General features: G+C 40.4%; 1 protein-coding gene across 4 annotated transcripts in view; it reads right to left on the bottom strand.

The window, feature by feature from the left end:
- The window catches only part of SIPA1L1 (signal induced proliferation associated 1 like 1), a 137,006-nt gene extending 117,880 nt beyond the window's left edge, over positions 1 to 19,126 (bottom strand). For all 4 annotated transcript variants that reach the window (XM_068963651.1, XM_068963649.1, XM_068963648.1 and 1 more), the window contains exon 1: positions 17,629 to 19,126. In XM_068963651.1, coding sequence (XP_068819752.1) covers positions 17,629 to 19,126 — 1,498 coding nt within the window. The remainder of the gene's footprint in view (positions 1 to 17,628) is intronic.
- Positions 19,127 to 21,066: the final 1,940 nt, after the last annotated feature.

Genomic DNA, 21,066 nt, shown 5'->3' on the forward strand with positions numbered 1-21,066 from the left:
ATCATCAAGCCCTGGCTAGATCTTTGTGTGCTTTTGCCTAGCTGGTGAAGAAGTCGGTTTCTGAGCTGCGGGAATGCTGATGAGACCATTTATAAACTAACTTTTAACACTTTCTTCAGACTCTGTGTTCAAAAAATCCATCTCTGGTTTGATAACTCTGAGAAGATCTTTTAAAAAGTTATATGTGTGTTTGTTCAGGAACATCAATCTCTTTTATTGAAAAAGAGCTCTAGCTGTTATTTCCAAGCAAGCATTTCCATTTGGCCTTCATCTATTTCAGCTCCATCAACAGAGATGGAGATACTGCCCTGGTTTCCTGTGTTAAATTCACTACTGTCACGATCAGACTCTGCTTGTTCAAAAAGTCTTTCAACTTGAGTAAGAATTATTCTTACAATAAATGCCTTGTTTTTTGGTCCACCATCCTTTTTTTTTTTTTCCTGTTCCTGAGGATTACAAAACTATAGGAAAAAAAAATCTTTCTGATGTGAATACAACTTTTTCACTTCAAAATTCGAATGCAAAGTGTAATTTGCCAACAGAGAAGTTTGGTTCAGCAAATTACCTTCAACTCCGTTTTTAAGTCTTTAACTTTGATCTCAAGACAAATGACTTTTTTGTAACTAAAAGCTAGCCTTTTAGGATCCTGAGTCTGGTCCTTCAGGCCACTCTTGCTGCTGCCTGTCCTTCAGGTTCACTGGACTCCACTGCTTCCCTCTTGGGACCACAGTCTCGGGGTAGCACGCTGCCCTGGCTCCACGCTGCAGCATGCCTATTTCCCATCAGCCATGTATGCGAAGCACCGCCACCCTCTGCTAGCGCCATGGTTTCCATCAAACGCAGAGAGCTCTTCCAGTCATACCTACAATCAGCTTTGTCTTTTGTGGGGTGGAGGGACGGAAGGGGAGAGAGGGTTCAAGTATGGGGGAGATGCAGATGATAAGTGCTCAAGAAAGGCCAGGAAGCCGCTGATGATGAAAGACGGAGGAAGGAAAGGGGAGGAAAGAGGGGCTGGAGACTCGAGTAGGGTGGATAAATCTGCTGATGGATGAATTGAAATACGGGGATTACACTACCAAAATTAATGGAATTTCTGTGCCAGCATACTGGAATGCCAAAACCCAGTCCTGCAATCACATTAGAATGATATAATGCAGTGAGGTGAGGCACTTTGCCAAGCACTCTAATATTCATGTCAACTATGAAAATATAGACATTGCCTTCTTTTTCACAGATGTGGCAATTATGATTTAGAGAAAATAAGTCACTTGCCAGCCACAACCAGTACACAGCAACACCAGAACTCAAACATTTGAAGTATCAATTCCAAAGCTCATTTGCTTAGCATTACATATAATGTTATCTTCCCAAACATTTCTAAAATTGTATTATGAATAAAAATAGTTAAATAAAATGTGATGTCTAAAGGGACTGACTAGCCAGATCACACAGAAGGCTTTAGTTCCGGATGTACTCTATTGCCAAGGTTTCACTGTGTTTAAAGGGAGAAATATTCATGTTTTATCCACATAGTGCTGATTCCCCTCACCTTCCAGTTTTAGTTTTCATCTTTAGCACCTAAACAAATTTTTAACTTTAGTTTTTGTTAGTTCTAGTTCTTACATTTAAACAAGGATGGTACAAAGAACACCAATGAGTTCTATTACTAGAACATTCCACACAAATAGCCATATTTCTGGCTGACACAGTCACAATAATAAATTATAACACTTTCACACTCTTAGAGAGGGAACATAGTCAATAGTTCAAAGCTCCAAATGATTAGATCAAGTATAGTCACATTACCCAGTTATGAGCTGCAGACAAGGATGTGTGCACAAGGCATAAAAAGTTAAAAAGCCTGGCATTTTAATCGCAAAGAAGGAAACAAAAATAAAGTCACAAGAGTTAAAGGGCTTCAACCAACAATTTTTGGATTGCTTATACTGGTTTTCATAATATTTGCAGATTTCACATCAGCATTTCAGTTGTACATTTCCAGAGACCAGCATAATCTGGACTGTTTGTAATTATGGACAAAAATAAATCTTTTTTATATATAACTTTTACAATTATAAAGTGAAAGTCGCTCAGTTGTGTCTCAGTCTCTGCAACCCCATGGACTATACAGTCCATGGAATTCTCTAGGCCAGAATACTGGAGTGGGTAGCCTTTCCCTTCACCAGGGCATCTTCCCAACCCAGGGATCAAACCCAGGTCTCCCACACTGCAGGTGGATTCTTTACCAGCTGAGCCACAAGGTGCATGGCTTAAAATATTTCTTTAGAATTGTCAATTTAGAAATTTAAATAGGGGAAACAGACTGATACACAGAAATCAAAGAAACAGAAAGCAAATAAAACAGCTACTATCTCAGGCCTCAAAAACTTAGCAACAAGACTTCTGAATGGAAAAATGGTCCTTGGTAGGGCTGGAATATATTCCTTCACTTCTGGTGACACCATGAATTGGTACCAACCATTTTAGAAAGCACTATAGCAACATATGTTAAAGTCATCAAAATGGTCCCGTGCTAACCTTAATTACCCTAAATGACTATGTAGAAGGAGAAATGAAAACTCTTCCATTTCCTCTAAAAAAGGCATCTTAACTCACCGTACGGCAGGGGTCCTAAAGATACTACTAAGCAGACACGCATGGGCCTCATCTATTAGCAGGTCAAAGAATGGAATGACAACAGCTTTACTAGCTGGAATCAAAATCATTTCACCACTTTGAATATTTTAAATTCTTTTTTCCTTAAAATAGTCTACCTGGTGGGCTACAAGTATGTCAGCATCAGTGCAGTCAACATCATAAATTCTACCTTCAATATTTCCATTAGACAGAGAATCTAGATGTAACTGGGAAAACCACTCACCACAGCTTCTATAAGGTACTTATCTTTGCCTATTGAGTTCAATTTGTTCATATGCTTTGTTTTCATGCAACTTACAACATCTAAATATGACTGACAACTAGGTTAGAAAGAACAGATCTAAAAGAATTAAATGAAAAAGAAAACACAAACAACAACAGTATATTCTTCTTTAAAAATGAAAACACAGATTTGCCAAAGTGGAGGTAATAAGGATTCATGTGTTTGAAGAATGGCTCTTTCTGAGAAGAGCACCACTCAGAGGTTCCGTCTCTCGTCCCCAAAGGGCTCATCCTAATTATAAGGGTGGAGGTTCCATGAGAACTAAATAGCCTAGGACTTTGCATCATAATCAAAAGCAGGTCAGAGTAATGGACGGGGACATTTACACAGGACTGGCCACAGTCCAGAATTGTGTCCCAAAGCATTCCACTAACTTGTAATTATGGTTGCATAAGAGTAATTGTCCACATTTACAAAGTGCACAGTTCTCTGAAGTTCCAATTCTTCTTTCCATAGGTAGCTCTTAAAAATTAGGGTGGTCTATTTGACAAAATTATATCATGTTGTTAGGCTTAAAGCCTCACATGACTAAGCAGCCCTCAGAAGCCCCCCAACCTGCCAATAAAAAGTAGACTTTAACAGAAGTAAGGCTGACACTAACGAATTGCATTCAAATGATGAAAGGAAAAAGTACAAAGAAAACTCTGTTTGAAACAAAGGAAAAACATTATCACTGTTAAATGGGGAGATTTTTAATTGACTATTATCTATGACAAATAGCCAATAATTCTACTTAAATAATTCAGTCTTACTTGTGATCAATGAAATTGAAATGTTTTGGACCTACAATAAATATTCTAAAATAAAAACTGCAAATACTCAAGGTAGCCAAGAAAATGTTAAACACTACACAGTCTTAAAATAGGAGTAGAACCTTTCTGGCCTATGATTTCTAAAGAACAATTTGGCAATAAAAATCAAGGTTCCCATAAAATTCACACCATTTCACTTACAGGACTCTACCTTACATAAATAATTGGACATGTGGGGAGGAAGTAACATAACAAGAGCATTCATGTAAGGTCAGCAGCTTTTAAACTTGTCTATGGAAAAAAATTAGGGGGTTCATGAACTTGAATGAAAAAAAAATTTTATCTTTATTTTCACTACCTTCTAAAGAAATGTAGCATTTCCATCAATTATAAATGGAGTCAACCAACTTCAGTAACATCAGCTGCACATGTGACTTTGACACCTACAGAAATCAAGAGGTGTTTTCATATCATATTACTGTTGTTGTAGACATATCAAAATATCAATTATTCTCATCGCAACTTTGAAATTATGGTAGTTATCAGAACTGATGCTAGATCCTTTTGCTAATATAATAAAAAATAAGCATCTATGTTAGTATATTGCAAAATTTTTAATACGCTTGCAACTGTAATTTAATATGCCTAGTCTGCTTTGTACTTTTATGCACTTAAAAACATCAGTCTAAGGAGAGTCCATAGGTTTCACCAAATTGCCAAAGGGGTTAAGTGCCATCTTAAGTGCCCAAAGGTCATCCTAAGTACCAAAACACTTAGGATGACGTGATGTAAGAATTATTTATAAAAAGGAAGTAGAAAACTTGAATTTAATAACAGCTGGAAGTCTTTAAATAAACAATGGCAAAGCCAATCATGGAACCATGAAAAAATATATAAAACTATTTAATGATCCTTATCTTGTTTAACTAATGAGTATATGTATTAAAAAAGAAGTAAAGTAACTAGTAATCACACGATTAATTGCCTTAGTTTCTATAGTTGCTAATTTTTCTGTAATGAATATGTATCTTTTATAATAGGAAGATTTTTAAAAGTATAAAAAAGTATTTCTACAAATATGGCAATTTTTATAAAAATGGTTTACAAGTGGTTACTGAGTAAAAAGAATATTTTAAAAGGTAGCATATTATTATAACTCTTCAGGCTTATTGTTAGTTCATACTAATTTAAAAGTCAGCTCAGGGGGGAAAAAAGTATTTACTATCCAAGCGAAAGAAATTACAATGAAATACCTGTTTCTAACTCAATGTCTTTATATGTTAAAACAACAACAACAACAACAACAAACCCAAACCTTTTGTACCTCCTTACCAGGGACACTGCAGCAAGATGTCTGTGTAAAATGCTTCTGAAATATTTGAAAGGAAGTCCCCCAGAAACAGTCAGAAGTTCAGTCAAGTTAGAAGTCACCGTAGCTCATGAGGGCGAGACCATGCAATGTGTCTCAAAAACTCAGTAGCGCCCACCTGCTTCTGGACTAACTGTCTCTGAGTTGCTGGGCCTGCTTCTGCTGATGCTTCGACATTACTGAATGCTTCTACTTGTTGAGAATGCAGTTATGCAAGTCCCTCCTCTTGCTGTCCTGAGGTTCAGGTGCATGGCCTCTCCATACAGAGGAGGGGGCTCCAGGAGAAGATGAGCAAAGGAATTGGTAGGATAAAGAAAATGTTTGCTGAGCACCAACTTTTTTGGTTGAAATTTACAATGAGGTATGCATTTGAAAAACAGGTGATGAGCTTTATCATATTATCAGCTTGTACTGAAATAACAGATCTAAAGGGCCCTTAAGTCCTTGAAACAGGAAAAGAAAAGAACAGAAATTCTTTGGGATACAGAAATCAGCAGCATGGCACTCGTCCTGATGTACTTTGACACAGAAAGCTGAGGAAGCAGTCCCATTTCCATGTGGATGGTTCCTATGTTAGCTCCTGCTACTGATGTACCTGAAGGTTTTCTTTTTCATATTTTATCTTGACTTCTTCTGGACTGACAGAAAAGTTGTGAATATAGTACAAGGAGTTTCCTTACACTTACTCCTTGGAAAGAAAGTTATGACCAACCTAGACAGTTTATTAAAAAGCAGAGACGTTACTTTGCCAACAAAGGTCCATCTCGTCAAGGCTATGGTTTTTCCGGTGGTCATGTACGGATGTGAGAGTTGGACTATAAAGAAAGCTGAGTGCCGAAGAATTGATGCTTTTGAACTGCGGTGATGGAGGAGACTCTTGAGTCCCTTGCACTGCAAGGAGATCAAACCAGTCCATCCTAAAGCAGATCAGTCCTGGCTGTTCACTGGAAGGCCTGATGTTGAAGCTGAAACTCCAATATTTTGACCACGTGATGCAAAGAGCCGACGCATTTGAAAAGACCCTGATGCTGGCAAAGATTGAAGGTGGAAGGAGAAGGGGATGCCAGAAGATGAGATGGTTGGATGGCATCACCGAATCAATGGACATGAATTTGGGTAGACTCCAGGAGTTGGTGATGGACAGGGAGGCCTGGCGTGCTGCAGTCCAAGGGGTCACAAAGAGTCGGACACGACTGAGCGACTGAACTGAACTGATCCCTAACCAAGTCTCCCCCAATGTTAACATCTTATATAACTACATACAGTACAATCTTCATTAATCAGAAATCAGGAAATTAATATTCTAATACTCAAATTTCTCTAGTTTTTCCCCTATGCCCTTTTTGTTCTGAAATCTTACTCATTATCCCACATTGTATTTAACTGTTATTACTCCTCCTTAGTCCCCTTGCAGTCTGTTACAATTCCTTACTTTTTTGTGACCTTGACACTTTTGAACAGTATTTACCACTCAACTTGGTTGTGTATGTCTGGTGGTTTCACGTAATTAAACCAAGGTTAGCTCAGTTGGTAAAGAATCTGCCTGCAGTGCAGGAGACCTGGGTTCAATCCCTGGGTTGGGAAGATTCCCTGGAGAAGGAAATGGCAATCCACTCCAGTATCCTTGCCTGGAAAATCTCATGGACACAGGAGCCTGGTGGGCTGCAGTCCATGGGGTAGCAAAGAGTCAGGCACGACTGAGCAACTAACACTTATGCATTTTGGGGAAGAGAATCACAGAAACGATGTAACCTCAGTGCATCATTTCATAAGGTTTGTGATAGAGACCATGATAGAGTTCCTTCTATTAAGGTGACATGTACCAGTTTGTTCACTGTAAAGTCACTGTCATTCTTCTTATGATTTACAAATATTTTGGTGGGAGATACTTTGAGATGATGTAAATCCTGCTTCTTTCTACTCTTGTTTCTTCTCAAGGTGTCATCCACTGACTTCAGCATATAACACTTGTATGTCTAAGAAGGTTTACAATAGTAAAAATCAGTCTCCAGAATGATGTTTTGGGTTTATGGGAATCAATTGGTGGTCTTGGTTAATTTCCACAAAACCACCATGACCACACACAGACTTGTCGGTGGTCTCATTTCCTGAAAAGAGAGGAAAAGGAACTACAACATATTATTCAGTGTCCGGACTGTAACGCAAGGTCATATACACAGAGGGCCCTCCCTGCGTCTACCTGATGCTATGAATACAAGATACACTGGCTCCCCAACTCAATAAACTTTGTGCTTTGCATCAGTACCAAACATTTCAATTATGAAATAATTGCTGAGCCTAGCCTAATCTGTTGCGGTCCTTGCCTTCAAGGATTGCTTAGACTGGTTATAAACCAGGGCACCATACAAAGCGCTGGGCAGAAACTGGGACACAGGGTGACTGGAACAGCAGTGGGAAAGCACCTGCACCTTTAGGAAGAAGGGGGTTACTCAGAAGCCCAGGAGAGGCAGAAAGACCACCCATCCTGATGCATGGACAGGAGAAAAGGCAGCTCCATGCAGGAGGGGAGTAGGCTAAACCTCTCCCAACCTGTCACCACGTGGGCTGGTACTGAGCACTGCGTTCACTACCCTCTTGCTCCATACCCTCCTCCCTGTTAGGGTCTCACCTACTTTTCCAGTGCCAGCCCTCACTTCCCCCCGAAAGGTGAGGCCAGCTCGGGGAAAAAGACACACAGCGCTGCAGGGAAGCCTGCCACCTATACCTATCTGCCTTGGCCTTTGCGGCAAAGCTCAATGGACCAAGGAAAACCAACATCATAAAAGGAAAAAACAGACAAACAGAGAATACAACTCAGAAGATACAGATCGTGCAAGGGAAAAAAATGAGAAAAAATTATTTAAATGAATACCAATGGAGAAATGTGGGGTATATAAAATAAGGGTAAACTATTAGAACAATAACTACTGGAAAACAAAAATAATGAATTCCTGGCAAATAAAACTATGATTATTAAAATAAAATGAAAGGGCTGGAGAGTAGACTATAGAGAGGTACACATCAATTTCTGAACCAAAAGATAAAATTAATATATAAAATAAAAAGAAATTGAAATTACGAAAGAAAAAAATGGAGGATAAAACCAGATAAATCCATCATCTATCAAAATGGAGTTCCAGGTAGAGGAAATAAAGAAATTATTAAAGATTTGGTTAAATGGTTTTTAAAAATAAGGAAAACTTTTTCCCCTGGGGGTCCAGTGGTTAGGATAGTTGTGCTTTCACTGCTGGGGACTGGGTTCAGTCCCTGATTGAGTAACTAAGATCCTGCAAAGCTTCATGGCACAACCACCCCCCACCACCAAGAAAAACATCAGGAAAAACATTAATGTTCTAAAGCTTCTCATTTGTCTCAACAGTACTCAGGGCAAGCTACAAATCCCATGAAGGCAGGCTTATTTGCTTTTGTTCTCCTCCAAGCACCATAGCTGACCCAGAGTAGATGCTTTAAAAATATCATGCAATAAATGAATAAATGTATGAATGTGCAGTTGTTAATTTTTAAAACTACTTAAAAATATTAAGGGCACTGATTAATAGGAAATTGGGTAATAAATCTGAATGTAAGAAATGCACAAAGTACTATATATAAATAAGCAAACAATAAAGATCTATTCTATAGCACAGGGAACTATACCCAATATCTTGTAATAACCTATAATAGAAAAGAATCTAAAAAAGTGTATCTATCCATATAAATGTATGTATACCTGAATCACTTTGCTGTACACTTGAAACCAACACAACAATGTAAATTAACTATCTTGAATTTAAAAACAAGAATGACAACAAAAAAGAAAAGGAAGATTACAATCAAATACTGAGTTTAGGAGACTGATTACTACCTCCAACTCTGCATTGTTAACTCTCATACTAAGCATGTATATCCTTGTTTGATTTGTTTATCGTCTGTTTCCCTCCACCAGAATGTAAGCTCCATGAAGGTGTTTCATTTTATTTTTCACTCCAAGCATCCTAAACCATGCCGAGTATGATGAAGGCACTCATGCATACGTCGCGGTCCCAGACGTGCAATACTTGGTACCTCCCTTTCAGAAATGGCTCACAACAAATTCAGCCACAAGAAATGCAATTAGCTGAGAGTCTACGGCTGTAGTATCTTCGGATCTTCTGTAGTTTTCCAGCCCAGACACACTCTTCCTGGGCAGCCCCAGGACTGAGTGTGCCTGGAGGGGAACTGACTGCCCAACAAGGAGCTGCTCTATTGCTCCTTTTTGTTTCACGGCACTGGCTGAGATTTTGTCACATGTCACAGTGAGCTGAGGCTCCTCCTGCCCACTTTGGTTTCTTCTCCCTTTTCCTTCTCCCTTTCTTAATGTCAGACCTGTACTGTGGACTGAAGACCTTTCCTGATAAAGTCTGCTTCCTCTCCCCTCTTTTTTCACAGGCATGGCCCCAGGTCCCTAACAAACCACTCGCATGCCAATACTGTCCCAGCATCTGCTTCTCAGAGGACTTGATCAGTAAGGTATCTGTTACATGATTAAATCATTATCAACACAATCATGTAAGATGCAAATTGCTCTGTGATTAAACTGGTGTATTTGGCAAAGACAAGAGGATGAATTTTGAGCAGGGAGGACCGGAGATGAAGAGATTAAGACAATGGCCAAGAATTGCCATTGACAGACCTGGGGCCAGGACACAGAGAACAGGAAATCAGCGACAGTGTGGAGGGAGATGCAAGAGGCCTTCCCAACTGACGAGGTTAACATCAATGAAGAGAGGCATCAAAGAGGCTTCAGTGTTTCAAATCCAAGAGACTGATAATAATGGTGCCATTTACAGCATGAGGGCAATGATGAGGGTAGGCTTGCTCAGGGGGAAACACGGAGAAGCAGCCAAAATTTGTGTCCCAGGTTTCAAGCTGCTGGCTAGATAACCAACCAAGTGGAAGCAGGTAAAGGCTGGTGAGGAATGTAGCCAGAACTGAAGAAAAAGCCTGGGAACAGAGGTCTTTTATTTGGATATAAACGTAGACTAATTACTTTTTCTAAAAAGAATGTTCTGAAGTCATTCATTATAAAGGAAATATGTAAACTGTGCTAATCAAACAGAAACAGGAAAATAAAAGCCAAGTGGCTATAAATATGTTATGAATGAAGGTGGCACAGTTGAGCATCAAATTTTCTTCTGGAAGGTGAAGTAAAACAGGAGATACAGGAAAAAAATAAATAAATAAAATAAAACAAGCAAACAAATAAAATACACCTATCATCAGAAAGGCAGGCATTTGGTAGCTACCAGAAAACAATTCCTGGCATCAAATTCTAAAATAAATTTCTCACGTGGAACTTTCTAAAAGGCCGAAGGATGACAAAAAGGCCAATATCTCCATCATCAGTTCATTGCAAAAGCACACTCTGTTGTTGTATGACTGGATCTTTATAAGATGACCTTGAATAAAGTCAAGTGTCTGAGCAAAGGTGGCCTTTGGACCATCTAGCTTGATTTTAAAAACTAAACAGAGAGGAGCAGTTGAGAGGCACATGCCCTTTTAATCAGCTTTCACAAGCCTCTGAACAGAGACGGCCCAGGGAATATGAACTCCTGGATGCCTCACAGATCAAAGTTCAATCAGTGACGGGGCTTGGGAGATCACGGCTGAGAAAGCAGAGGACACTTGTTTTCCAAAGAGCTAACATACACACCTTCCTACCTAATGGCCTTCTTGCTACCAGAAGCCCCAAGCAGGTAAAGAAACAGCAGCAAAACACTCCTAGATGAGTTTCTCAGGAAGTTGTTTAGTGCCTCAAATCTCCCTGAAAAGGATTACATAACTAGAGAGCTGCCTTCAAACAAATAAAACACCGTTTATATGCTCTCAATAAAAAATGAAAGACACGGGCATGAAAACAGTAAGTTATTACACATGAATCAAGTCTTTCCCTATTAGTTTTGGCAGAAATAAACTGTTAAGTTCAAGAACACAGAGCACAACATGCTTTAGGAGAACAGACTTGCTGACTCTGGAGTTTTATCACATACTTGAAACACGACTGTTCACAAAAAACTAACCATAGACTAGTTATCCTTTCAGAACTCGGAGCTACAAGGCATTCCGTAGTACTGTACTCAAGCTTAATGTTGCTACAGCTACAGAAGAGACAAAATAAGCACAGGGTTTTACAAATTGGTGTAGCTTTAAGGTGTCCTCTGGTGTTCTATATGTACCATACAATAATCCACTAAAACTTATGACAGGTAATGGTACACATTTAAAAACCTGAGCTTGCAGAATACTGCCTAGTAACAAAACTGGAGAATACATCAGAGCACTAAAGCTGTCACTTCAAGTACAAATGCAGTTCAGGGTATATCTTCTAAAGAAATGGTAAAGATGGTTGATTAGAAGAGAGTGAAAGGGAAATAAAACTGGACATTACAGTAGCAACTGAAATCCAATTAGCCTCAAATTAATAATCCAGGAGCCCAGCATACTATTCAACTTGACCTGTATACATGTGAGTGTGCGTGTACAAACACACGTGTGGTGAGGTGGGGTGAGGCGGTGGTGTATAGGAGGAGGAAGGTGAACTGCAGAACAATCAAATCTGGTGGTTTCAAGTTATCAGAAGAGTAAGCAAGTGCAGAGCATTAGTGTTCATCCTTTCCAGGAAGGAGAAAATATTCTTAGATGCTCTTTAGACCTGATCATGGCAGCTGCTTCTGGCCACTGGGCAGGAGGGGAAGGCCTGGCCCCATCACAGCATCTTCAGTAACCTGACTTTGAGAGTGACATCCCATCTGGCATCAGATGAGCCTATCAACACTGTTGATCAATGGAGCAACAAAGAACACGACGAAAGCAACCCTTGGGCTCCTCTCTTTTCCATTAGTGCGCTGTTCCAGTGGGATTCAGGGAGGATGTGTCTCAGACCCTTGTATACGCAGTGCAGAACTGAAAAAGTCCTGTCCTGCTACTTGAATCATGGTGACTAAGTAAAAACTCAACACAAAATACATATGCACTCAAAGGGAGAGGCCCAGATTAATTCTGATGTTACTGTCCTGCCTCGTTTGTGCCTCTCTAGGAAGGATGTGGTTGTGTCATTTGCACTTATCACAGTGACAACTTTGCCTTGGGGTCCTATGAGCATTACGTGAGGAGCTCTGCATAAAGCACAAAGTAATAACACAATAAATATTAGCTATGTTATTACCGTCATTTAATCCTTGGCGAGTTAGAACCATCACACGCACTGGCAAAACAGCAAAGAGAAGTGGGGAAGAAGAAGGACCAGAAACAAGAAATTGATGGTTTGTTACTTATTTCAACAGATGCATACAATGGGAGGACTGCTCTGCTGAGCCAGCAATGGACTGGGCTCATGAGATGGAGACAAATACCCTCTAAAGTCTAAATTTGCAAAATAATGAAGTTCATAAAAATGTAATATTTAGAAAGTGATGGCAGCTTCATCAGTCAAAGGCAGTTAAGTTTTACATATCAGGTCAACAATACACACTTCAGTAATGTGAATTTTTCCCCCAGAGACTTAGCCTCAGTGAAATCAGGAATTCATTAAACCCAGTATCTGGTGATTAAGAGGCTGGACTGACAATCAGGTCAGAAGTGCTACTCCCTGTTGCTGGAAGAGAAATTACACCTTTCATGGATGTATTCCGTCAACAAGACGACTCTCTTCCAGGTTCTGATTAGGAAGAACGAGTTAGTGTACTAATTTCAGTGAATCAAGCTATGTATTAAAAATTATGACAGAATTATTTGTCTAACTATATTTTACACTGTGATGAAAAGGACAGCTATCACGTACACGTGGAATCTAAAATATGACACCAACGAACTTATCTAAAACAGAAATAGACGTACAGCATAGAGAACTGACTTGTAGTTGCCTAGGGAAGGGGGTGGCAGAGGGATGGAGCCAAAGTCTGGGATTAGCCGATGCAAACTGTTATATACTGAATGGATAAACAACAGGTTCCTACTGTATAGCACAGGGTATATTCAATATCCTGTGATAAAGCATAATGGAAAAGAATATGAAAAAAATGCGTATGTGTGTAAACGATTCACTTTTCTGCACAGCAGAAATTAACACTTTGCAAATCAACTATACTTCAATAAAATAAATTTTATGAAAAGTATAGATACTACATAAAGTTTGTAATACACAGTTAAGAGTTTAAGGGGGTTAATTTCCGCTTCAAGTTATTCAGATCCACAATCTGTTGTATCTTCTTTGTAACAAAGTTTCTACCTGATCTGAAAGTTTGTATGGCCCAAGAAAACACAGCAGGTGCCTCTAACACTGCCTTCCTGTACCAGTTTCATGTATTAACTATTGTTCTGCGTTTCCTCTGTAAACCCTGATGATAAATGCCCAATGGCACTAGCAGGCAATCTCTGGAGCCACACACACTTTCTGCTCCCACCAGCTGGACTCCATGCTGACTAAGAGTCAAACTGTGTCTTCCCAAACCAGTTTATGCCAGTGGACTGGTTACTGTAATTATGAAATTTAATTAAATATTATGAAAGTTGATGGAATATGAGCACAAGAGATAAATCTTGTTTCTTATTAAAAACTAAATCGAAGGCTTTGAAAAGACTTCATAAAAGCAAGTCATTAAAAGGAAAGCTATTGGATTAGATGTGGGCAAGACCTATTAAAAAAAAGGAGAAAAAAATTTTAAATCTAAGATTCTGTAAGATTCAGAGTGTTTTGCTACTGTCTATGTTTACACTGTTAATTCAATGTAGAATTCAAAATAGCAGAATCAGTGTCAAAGAAGCACCCTTGGCCTCACCAAAATTTAGCAAATATATATTTATTATTATTACACAGTTTAGTGAAAATAAGATATTTTGAGTACGTATACTTTTGCAAGACTCCCTATCTTAGTGATTTTTTCAACTAAACAGTTCCAATTATGTTAGCTAAGAGGGTATGGTCTGTCTATAAATAGAAAGAGGGTTTAAATAAGAAATTTCTTTGAATTGGTTGCTCTTAAATTTATGAAGTGTTATGACCTAGACTGGATTACTGTGGAATACAGGTGTTCAAATTTTTGTTCCTTACTTTTGAAAGACTAAGTACTTTGAACAAAATTCTACCGATTTAAAGATAAAAGCACTCTCCTTCCTTTAGTCTAATATAGTAGAGAGCAGAGCAAAGCAGTCAAGAACATGACTCTGGTCGGACACCCCAAATGTGAAATCCTGGCTCAAATACTATTAACTTCAATGACAGCTTCACCACTGAAACCAGCCAGGCAAACCCCAGTTTTCTCATCTGGAAAATGCCTTCAATAATTATATCTATACCACAGGGGGCATGGAGACACTGAAATGAGAAAATACACATCAAACCACATGGTAAGTTTCTAGTACACAGTAAGTGCTCAAAATGTTCATCATTAACGTGATTATATTACCTAGAGCCAGACATCCTGGAATGTGAAGTCAAGTGGGCCTTAGGAAGCATCACTACGAACAAAGCTAGTGGAGGTGATGGAATTCCAGTTGAGCTATTTCAAATCCTAAAAGATGATGCTGTGAAAATGCTGCACTCATTATGTCAGCAAATTTGGAAAACTCAGCAGTGGCCACAGGACTAGAAAAGGTCAGTTTTCATTCCAATCCCAAAGAAAGGCAATGCCAAAGAATGCTCAAACTTCCACGCAATTGCACTCATTGCACACGCTAGTAAAGTAATGCTCAAAATTCTCCAAGCCAGGCTTCAGCAATACGTGAACCGTGAATTTCCAGACGTTCAAGCTGGTTTTAGAAAAGGCAAAGGAACCGGAGATCAAATTGCCAACATCTGCTGGATCATGGAAAAAGCAAGGGAGTTCCAGAAAAACATCTATTTCTGCTTTATTGACTATGCCAAAGCCTTTCACTGTGTGGATCACAAGAAACTGTGGAAAATTCTGAAAGAGATGAATACCAGACCACCTGACCTGCCTCTTGAGAAACCTATATGCAGGTCAGGAAGCAACAGTTAGAACTGGACATGAAACAACAGACTGGTTCCAAATAGGAAAAGGAGTACATCATGGCTGTATATTGTCACCCTGCTTATGCAGAGTACATCATGAGAAACGCTGGGCTGGAAGAGGCACAAGCTGGAATCAAGATTGCTGGGCGAAATATCAATAACCTCAGATATGCGGATGACACCACCCTTATGGCAGAAAGTGAAGAGGAACTAAAAAGCCTCTTGATGAAAGTGAAAGGGGAGAGTGAAAAAGTTGGCTTAAAGCTCAACATTCAGAAAACGAAGATCATGGCATCTGGCCCCATCACTTCATGGCAAATAGATGGGGAAGCAGTGGAAACAGTGTCAGAGTTTATTTTTCTGGGCTCCAAAATCACTGCAGATGGTGATTGCAGCCATGAAATTAAAAGATGCTTACTCCTTGGAAGCAAAGTTATGACCAACCTAGACAGCATAGTAAAAAGCAGCGACATTACTTTGTCCACAAAGGTCCGTCTAGTCTAGGCTATGGATTTTCCAGTAGTCATGTATGGATGTGAGAGTTGGACTATAAAGAAAGCTGAGCACCGAAGAATTGATGTGTTTGAACTGTGGTGCTGGAGAAGACTCCTGAGAGTCCTTTGGACTGCAAGGAGATCCAACCAGTCCATCCTAAAGCAGATTAGTCCTGGGTGTTCACTGGAAGACTCCAATACTTTGGCCACCTGATGCAAAGAGTGACTCATTTGTAAAAACCCTGATGCTGGGAGGGATTGGGGGCAGGAGGAGAAGGGGACAACAGAGGATGAGATGGCTGGATGGCATCACCGACTCAATGGACATGGGTTTGGGTAGGCTCCAGCAGTTGGTGATGGACAGGGAGGCCTAGTGTTCATGGGGTCGCAAAGAGTCAGACATGACTGAGTGATTGAACTGAACTAGGGAAAAGAGCCAACTACTATTAATACCTATGTAAGATTATAAGTAACATGTTGTCTCCTGTGCTGGAATGTCAGTTCTTTAAGAAGATGGCTTCCTCTACAGACAGCTCACAAACACCTGTGGAAAACTTCTCCAGGCTCAGTAAAACAGGGATTTTCAGCAAGGGGCAATTTCCTAGAGGACATCTGGCAATATCCAAACAGAGACATTTTAGGTCATCACAAATTGGGGTACCTATTGGCATCTGGGATGTAGAGGTCAGGGACACTGCGAAACATCTTATATCCCAGAATGCGTAAGACTATAGGATATAACCAACAAAGAATTATCTGGCCCCCAAATACCAAGATGGCAAGGTCAAAATACTCTGTAGCCTTAAGGACAGAATAAGAAAGAAGTGATTTCTAAAATCTGAACTCCACAAAGTTTTCTGAGAAAATAAAGATGGCTGACCAATGAAGTAAGGATTTTCATTATCATATTAGCTCCAGGACCTTTGCCATAGATGTTTAAGAGACGTGGATGCTAAGCACTGAGACAAGGCTCCTTTGGTCAATAAACCCTTATGAATACGGCCAATCATGCAATAACCTTACAATAAATTTGATTTTAAAGTAAGCAATGTCATACAACAAGAGCATGAGAATAAAGTACTAGAAATCAAACTTCCTTGGGAAGAATAAATCTCAAAAGGACTCAAAACCCCTAAACAGTAGGTGGGAAATTGAAATACCACTCTAGAAGCTTGTATACAGGGGGCCTCTCACTTGGTCTCAACACAGAGATTACTGAGCTAGCTTGTGGACCACGGGTGTACGTTCTTTCTTGGTGAGCATCTTGTCTCCTAGCTCAGGTATTTGAATGACAAACTCATTCTTTAATTAATAATGCTGCTCAAAAACACTATTAGAAAGCTCCTAAGAGTTCATTTAAACTACCTGTCAGTGAATTCACAGAGTTTTCTTAAAAGCATGAGATAAAACTGTATATATACAGTACAATCCAACAATATAGATATCTTTTCCCCCAAAGCAGAAAAAGAGGTCATCAACATGTTAATGGTACCTCTCACTCCAGTGCCTTTTATACTCAAATCTAGAAGACCAAGGTTTGATTCCCAACTCTGAGATTTTTGTCAAATAATAAAATTCTCACTAAAATACCTGTGAAATGAATGGGAATGTATTATAATTGTCATTTAGTGATGAGAACATTGAGGGAGAAAAGAAATGACCCGGTACCAATTGTAAAAGTACTAAACAAATAAAAAACCAGCATTAAAACTGCTTTTGAAACCCTTTAAAAGCTGTATTTAAAGTATTTTTAACTTTATATGACATTTATCCCTAAAGGTGACATAGCAAGTCTTCTACATAAACGTTACAATTTCATCCACTGAATCAAAGGCTTTTTACTTAAAAAAATTAATATTCTATATAGAAGATATTTAATATATCTAAAAGGAGAAAGTAACTCCCAAGATGCAAACGAAAATACACTGCAGCAAACAGCTAACTCTTTCACCATCAAGAGAAGGCATTCACGCAAATCTTACATCACACTGCCTTATAAAACCTGACAGACAGTACTCCTTTTCAGAAAGTATGGCAAAAGAAAATTAAAGATCTCTACTCACCCTTCTGATAGAAGAACTTCCTGTAATAGTAGGCGCCGAGATCCACGTGTTCTACAATGTATCTTTTCACCCGATCCAGGTGTAACACCAAGTTCTCCTTGGGCACTTCAAGTACTGCCACGCCTGCGTTTGTGCAATGGGAACTGAGTGTAGACTCAAAGGAGGCACTTTCACATCCACTAAAGGAACCAGAATTTGATTTGGACAGGCTGATCTTCCTTTCCCCTTCTCCACCAATCTCATTCCGAAAATACGGACAGCTCATCACCAGCTCATTGCTTTTATCATCTCCCTGGTCCATGCTGAGGCTTCCCTTGGAATTCAGGTCCTCTGTGCTGCCCATTGGGGAGCTGAAGCTGGCGGAGTGAGACAAAGGCCCCGAGACCAAGGATGCCGCCGCAGCTGCCGAAGCGCCTGTGGTGGTGTTTCTCCTCTTAATCACATTGTGCCTGTTCATAATCGCCTCGTTCAAGTCAAATAAGATACTCTGGACATCGTAGTGGGCAAAGCACTTGGGGCATGTCCAGGGCCTGACAGAGTCTTCCGATCGGTTATCTTCGAGATCCGACGACTTCCCAAGTTCCTCACCTTTGGCATTGCGTAATTTACGAAAAATGGACGAGTCTCCGGTTTCCGACTTGGAGCGCCGCTTGAGTGGTTTTTCCCTTTCCTTAAAGAGCCTGAGGTTCTCCCTCTGTGAGATGGGCCCGTCTATAACATCCAAGGAGAAACCAGAACCCTTGCCCCCACCGGCGATGAGAAAGTCACTGAGCTTGGTCGGAGTGGGACCTCGATCAGACTTGTCGTCTTTGTAGCCCTTTAACAAGTCAAAGAAGCTTTCTCCGGACGTTCCCTGCTTATCGATTGAGGATGTGCTACCGTATTCCCTGTGCAGCGATGGCCCCGCCTTGTAGGTGGGCGAGATACATTCATCAAAGCTATCCACGTCAAGTTCACTTATGGTGATGTCGCTGTTGCTGCGCTGCCGTATCCGGCGCAGAGCCTTCCTGGGGGAGCTGGGGTAGGCTTCGGGCATGAGAAATCTGGAGTCCATGTTCTCCGATGGCCGCGTCTTGTTCTTCAGCGTGTTCTGTATGCTTTTTAACATGGCTGAGTCACTGGAATTGAGGCTTACAGAACTTCCCTGACTCACAGGACTGCTTTTGGAGGACATGCTCTCAAGGCAACTTGAGGTTTCTATTTCCTGGCTTGAACGGCTAGATTCTTTTACGTTTTCCTTTCTGGGGGGCCAATCCGCAATCCTTGCCCGAACTCCCATCTTTGGAACTCCGGGGGTCGAAGTTATATGGTGAGAACCTTCACTTCGAGGGGGCCCTACGGGGGCCATGACAGATGACCCTAAGCTGCCATTCTGGGACCTGAAACGTCGCATGTAGAAGTCGTCTGTGTGGACTTTGGGGGTCCCATCTGCACCCACAACGGACGCCCTTTCAGTGGCAACCGGCCTCTCTGTCTGTGACCGTTTCAGGCTGGTCATGATGCAGAAGCAATCTGACTTAAATCCCCACAGAAAGGACCATCATACCTAAGTTTTAAATGTGCACTTCCCTTTTGGAGAATGGCTTCCAGAAAATACAGCAGTTGCACGAGATCTTAATCTTTTTCATTTAAAAGGTTAAAATAACTCCTTATTTTCAAATCTCTGAAAATCCAGATCTTTAGAGCATTATAATCCACAAGAGTTCCTTTGCTTTACTTTGATAGATGGCTGTCTTTCAGAAAGAACTGAATGGAACTTGTATTACTGGGACTCTGTGACTGCCATAATCCCATGCTTTCTCTAAAAGAGAGAAGGACAATTTGGATTAGCATTTAATAAATACATCTAAAAATAAATATGCAATTGCCAAAACCAGACACATCCAAATAAAAGATTCACTAACAGATTGTGACTCACAGTTTACAACCCATATTTTTAGTAAAGCAGATTTGAAAGCATTTAACAATATCCATCATTTAAATTACATATATTTTAAAAGACTATGAATACTTCAGCTTAATTGAATTGTTTCGTATCATTAGAAGGTGGTGAGGGATCTTGTTCCAGGACATGAGCCCAAGTACAGACCACGAACAGACTCCAGTGACCTCTAACAATGTAGACTATCCGGAACCACTGTGCTGGCCGGAAGTTCACGGCATAACCAACAGAGTTTGATAATTAGAGCAACATACAGCTTTTAAACAAGACTAAAAATTGAAAAAATCATGTTACTGAATATGTCACAACACTTACTTTTTAACCTCTTCTGTATTTCAAAATTCAAACTTAGTTTTCTGTTTCTTTACAAAGGCTTAACAGAGGTGGCAAGAGCAAATACAATACAGAGAAAATAAACACGGTTTTCCCCAAGCCATTCTACCCATTAGCATGCTTCTGTAATTCCCTCTAGTTTATTACTTACCCCAAAGAGCAGAATTTCAGAATGCATCCAGCATTTTCCACCACCTCTTCCCGAGCTCTCTTTCCTTCTATCTACCCTTAAAGCTACAAACGTTTCACTAATTAGCAAAATGCCTGCATTTCTTTACGCATTGCAATCCACCCCACCCTTCGGTGCTAATTTATGAAGACAGCAGAAACCAAAAGCTGCTGTGGGCAGACCTTTCCATATCCCCCAGTTGACGACAGAGAACTGCTAACATCCTTCCAGGTGACGGGCAAAGAAAACCAACTTCCTCAGGAGCTCGTCAATCAGGAGGCAAGAGGCACAAATTCTGAGCACAAAATCCTGCATGGTTGCGTACATCCTGAAAATAAAGGCAGAGGACCCTTTTCCAAGGCTCCACAAATGACACAAGAGGTGGCCTTTAAATTCCTGCCAAATGCATGTTTGCAAAGATGCTGCTGATCCAGCACTGCGCTGCCGAGGCCGCATTGTCTACAAATCACGGCTGACACCCAGGCCAACCCGGGCTCGCTGCGCTCCGCTCCCCAGCAACAAGCACTTACTTCCACGATAATTAAGCATCTCGCTAGTCGGCTTCCTGCCTCCCAGGCAGCCGCTTTAATTTCTCCTGCGCTCTGCAGCATCATTTTAGAAGACTCGCTGCTATTTAAAGGCTGGAACATTTAGGGGTGTTTCAAAAATGCACGCCGCCTGCGGAACATAGGGCCAAACGAGCTCCAGCTGGGCTCGCACGGCTGCCTAGCCCAGCCCCACACAAAAGCGCCAATTGTTTTCCCTCTGGCTCCTCTTCACCATCTTTTGTGAAAGGGATAAGGGTTTCACACCGCTACCCAATGAAACCTGACTTTCGACCTCTCTAGATACTTCTACCGTCAGATTGCTATAATGTGACTGTATATCTGGGAACTGTCCAGGCTCCTCTTGAACTGTAAACCTTCAAGTGGAATAATGTGCTAACTGTTGCGTCTGAAAGAGACCATGTGGACACAGCCAAGGTTCAAGAAGT

This window comes from Capricornis sumatraensis, chromosome 2 (genome assembly GCF_032405125.1).
Source record: "Capricornis sumatraensis isolate serow.1 chromosome 2, serow.2, whole genome shotgun sequence".
In the NCBI taxonomy this organism is placed as follows: Eukaryota; Metazoa; Chordata; class Mammalia; order Artiodactyla; family Bovidae; genus Capricornis; species Capricornis sumatraensis.